At 60.8% G+C, this 2017-nt stretch overlaps 2 protein-coding genes across 2 annotated transcripts in view; one reads left to right on the plus strand and one right to left on the minus strand.

Moving 5' to 3' along the window:
* WSB2 (WD repeat and SOCS box containing 2) overlaps positions 1–816 on the plus strand; it is a 1835-nt gene extending 1019 nt beyond the window's left edge. Inside the window, exons 4-5 of the mRNA XM_010286936.1 lie at positions 289–396; positions 617–816. Coding sequence (XP_010285238.1) covers positions 289–396; positions 617–779 — 271 coding nt within the window. The 3' untranslated portion in view covers positions 780–816. The remainder of the gene's footprint in view (positions 1–288; positions 397–616) is intronic.
* Positions 817–1746: 930 nt separating this feature from the next.
* Positions 1747–2017, minus strand: part of RFC5 (replication factor C (activator 1) 5, 36.5kDa) — a 1675-nt gene continuing 1404 nt past the window's right edge. Inside the window, exons 6-7 of the mRNA XM_010286937.1 lie at positions 1941–1995; positions 1747–1855 (exon numbers count right to left, since the gene is read on the minus strand). Of these exons, the coding sequence (XP_010285239.1) occupies positions 1759–1855; positions 1941–1995 (152 nt within the window). The 3' untranslated portion in view covers positions 1747–1758. The remainder of the gene's footprint in view (positions 1856–1940; positions 1996–2017) is intronic.

Raw genomic sequence — 2017 nt, forward strand, 5'->3', positions numbered from 1 at the left:
TAGCAAGGCGAGGGCCCTGTCGCCCCTCTGAGCTGGGGCCCGTGTCCTCCGGCGTGCCGTGCCCCTCAGCACAGCCACCCGCTCCATCTGCATCCAGCTCGGCTCTGCAGGGGACAGTGCCTCCCGCCTTGCTGCCATGCTGTGACACTCCCGGGACGCTCTAAGCCCATGGGAAGAAAATCCTACTCCAGAGTTTGCATGCATTCAGGTGAACCCAGAGGCTTTCTTTTAGCCGGAGGCACTGTGTGGACGTGGGCCTGGCATCGTGTCCTCTCCCTTTCTCCTTAGGCTCCTGAGGATCTGGGCGTTGGAGCTGCGGTCTCCGGTGGCGTTTGCTCCCATGACCAACGGCCTGTGCTGCATGTACTTCCCACAGGGCGGTTTCATTGCCACAGGGTGCGTAACATGGGAGAGAAGAGCAGAAAACCATGGGCTGCTCCCTCCTCCTGCAGCCCTGGGTCTGCTCAGCAAGTTCTGGGTTTCCCTGGGCGGGGACAGGCTGGTTTCCCGGTTTGGGGAACGCGTAGTTGCTGTAAGCTCGGGATATTTGGGGGGTAGCTGAGCTTTCTCGAGTCTCTCTGCCTTGTGCTCATGGCTTGTTTGGGTCCCGTTGCAGCACCAGAGATGGCCACGTCCAATTCTGGACCGCTCCGAGGGTCCTCTCGTCGCTAAAGCACTTGTGTCGCAAAGCTCTGCGCACTTTCCTGACGACGTACCAGGTCCTCGCGCTCCCCATTCCCAAGAAGCTGAAGGAATTCCTCACTTACCGGACCTTTTAAGGCAGTGCGGAAAGCGGAGGCACGGAGGCGAGAGCCCTCTGCCCGGCCGCGGAGCTCGGCCTGGCTCAGAGGAGGCACCGCAGCGAGGACGTCTCGCCGATTCGTGAGCCGTGGGGCAGGAGGATTACTACTCCCCTTGTTTTGGGGCTGTGTCTGTGAATGTGGAGGGATTTTTCGGTGTAATAATACTAGAACCCAGCAGAAATGCATGCAGAGGACAAGGGGCACAGCTGCGGTGGCCCCGCAGGGGACACACCGCCTCGTCCCCCTGCCATCTGCACGTTTTGGGTCAGGTGCTTTTGCTTCCAAGTGCAATGTTGTGGGTTGAAGGTTAGCAGCCGCAGTCTGAGCGGAGTTTTTGTCGTTCGTACGAATACGGGGCTACAGCCATCCCCGACAAAACCAACCCTCGCTGGGACCGGCTCCTACTGTAGCTTTAGTTCCCAGAGGGGCGCAGGTTCTGCCGCGCTCCTGGTCTGGGCACGAGCCGGACAAAGCCGAGCAGGTCGCTGCGGACTAGATGCCAGCGATGACAGAATAAAAAAAATTATTCCTCATGGCTTCCCTCTTGGCTCATAGAGGCGACCTCGGGATACCTGGCAGGGCAGGATACCTCCTGCCGGGGCGGCAGCGAGTGCTCGCTTGGCTCTGAAGTGCGGCGGACCAGGGAGGTTTTGCAGGCAGGCGAGAGCAGCTGGACTTGGGCCTTTGCAAGGGGATGGGGGCTCGACCACCTCCCCTCGGTCCTCGCTGTACAGGAGGGAAAAGAAAAGAAAAGTGCAACCTGCTGGGCTTTAGAGGCATCTGTATTTCCCAGCCAAACTTAGAAACGACGCTGCCCGACGCTCGTGCTCCGGCTGCGGGCTCGAGGCTTGCGGGAAGGGAAAGCTGGACGGAGCGGCTCCGGGCGCGTTGCTGACGAGCCCTTCCAGCTCCTGTGAGATCCGGCTTTGCAAGCGAGGATCCACCCCAGCAGGACTCAGGCTTCGGCCACGATCAGGTCCCTGGTGACTTGGAAAGCGGCGATGAGGGAGCTCAGCTGAATCTTTTCACTGGTCCCAGCAGCCAGCCGGTACCTGCAGCAGGGGGCAAGGGCAGGTGGGCGCGCTGGCAGCCCCCCGGGCGTTTTGGGGCAAGGGGCGTGGGTGAGCGGCCACTTACTCGATGTCTGCCATTTTGATCAGCAGCTGGATGCGGACCGAGGGTGGGAAATCGACTGTGGAGAGAAGGAGACGGCC

This window comes from Phaethon lepturus, unplaced genomic scaffold, assembly GCF_000687285.1.
Source record: "Phaethon lepturus isolate BGI_N335 unplaced genomic scaffold, ASM68728v1 scaffold26235, whole genome shotgun sequence".
Lineage (NCBI taxonomy): Eukaryota > Metazoa > Chordata > Aves > Phaethontiformes > Phaethontidae > Phaethon > Phaethon lepturus.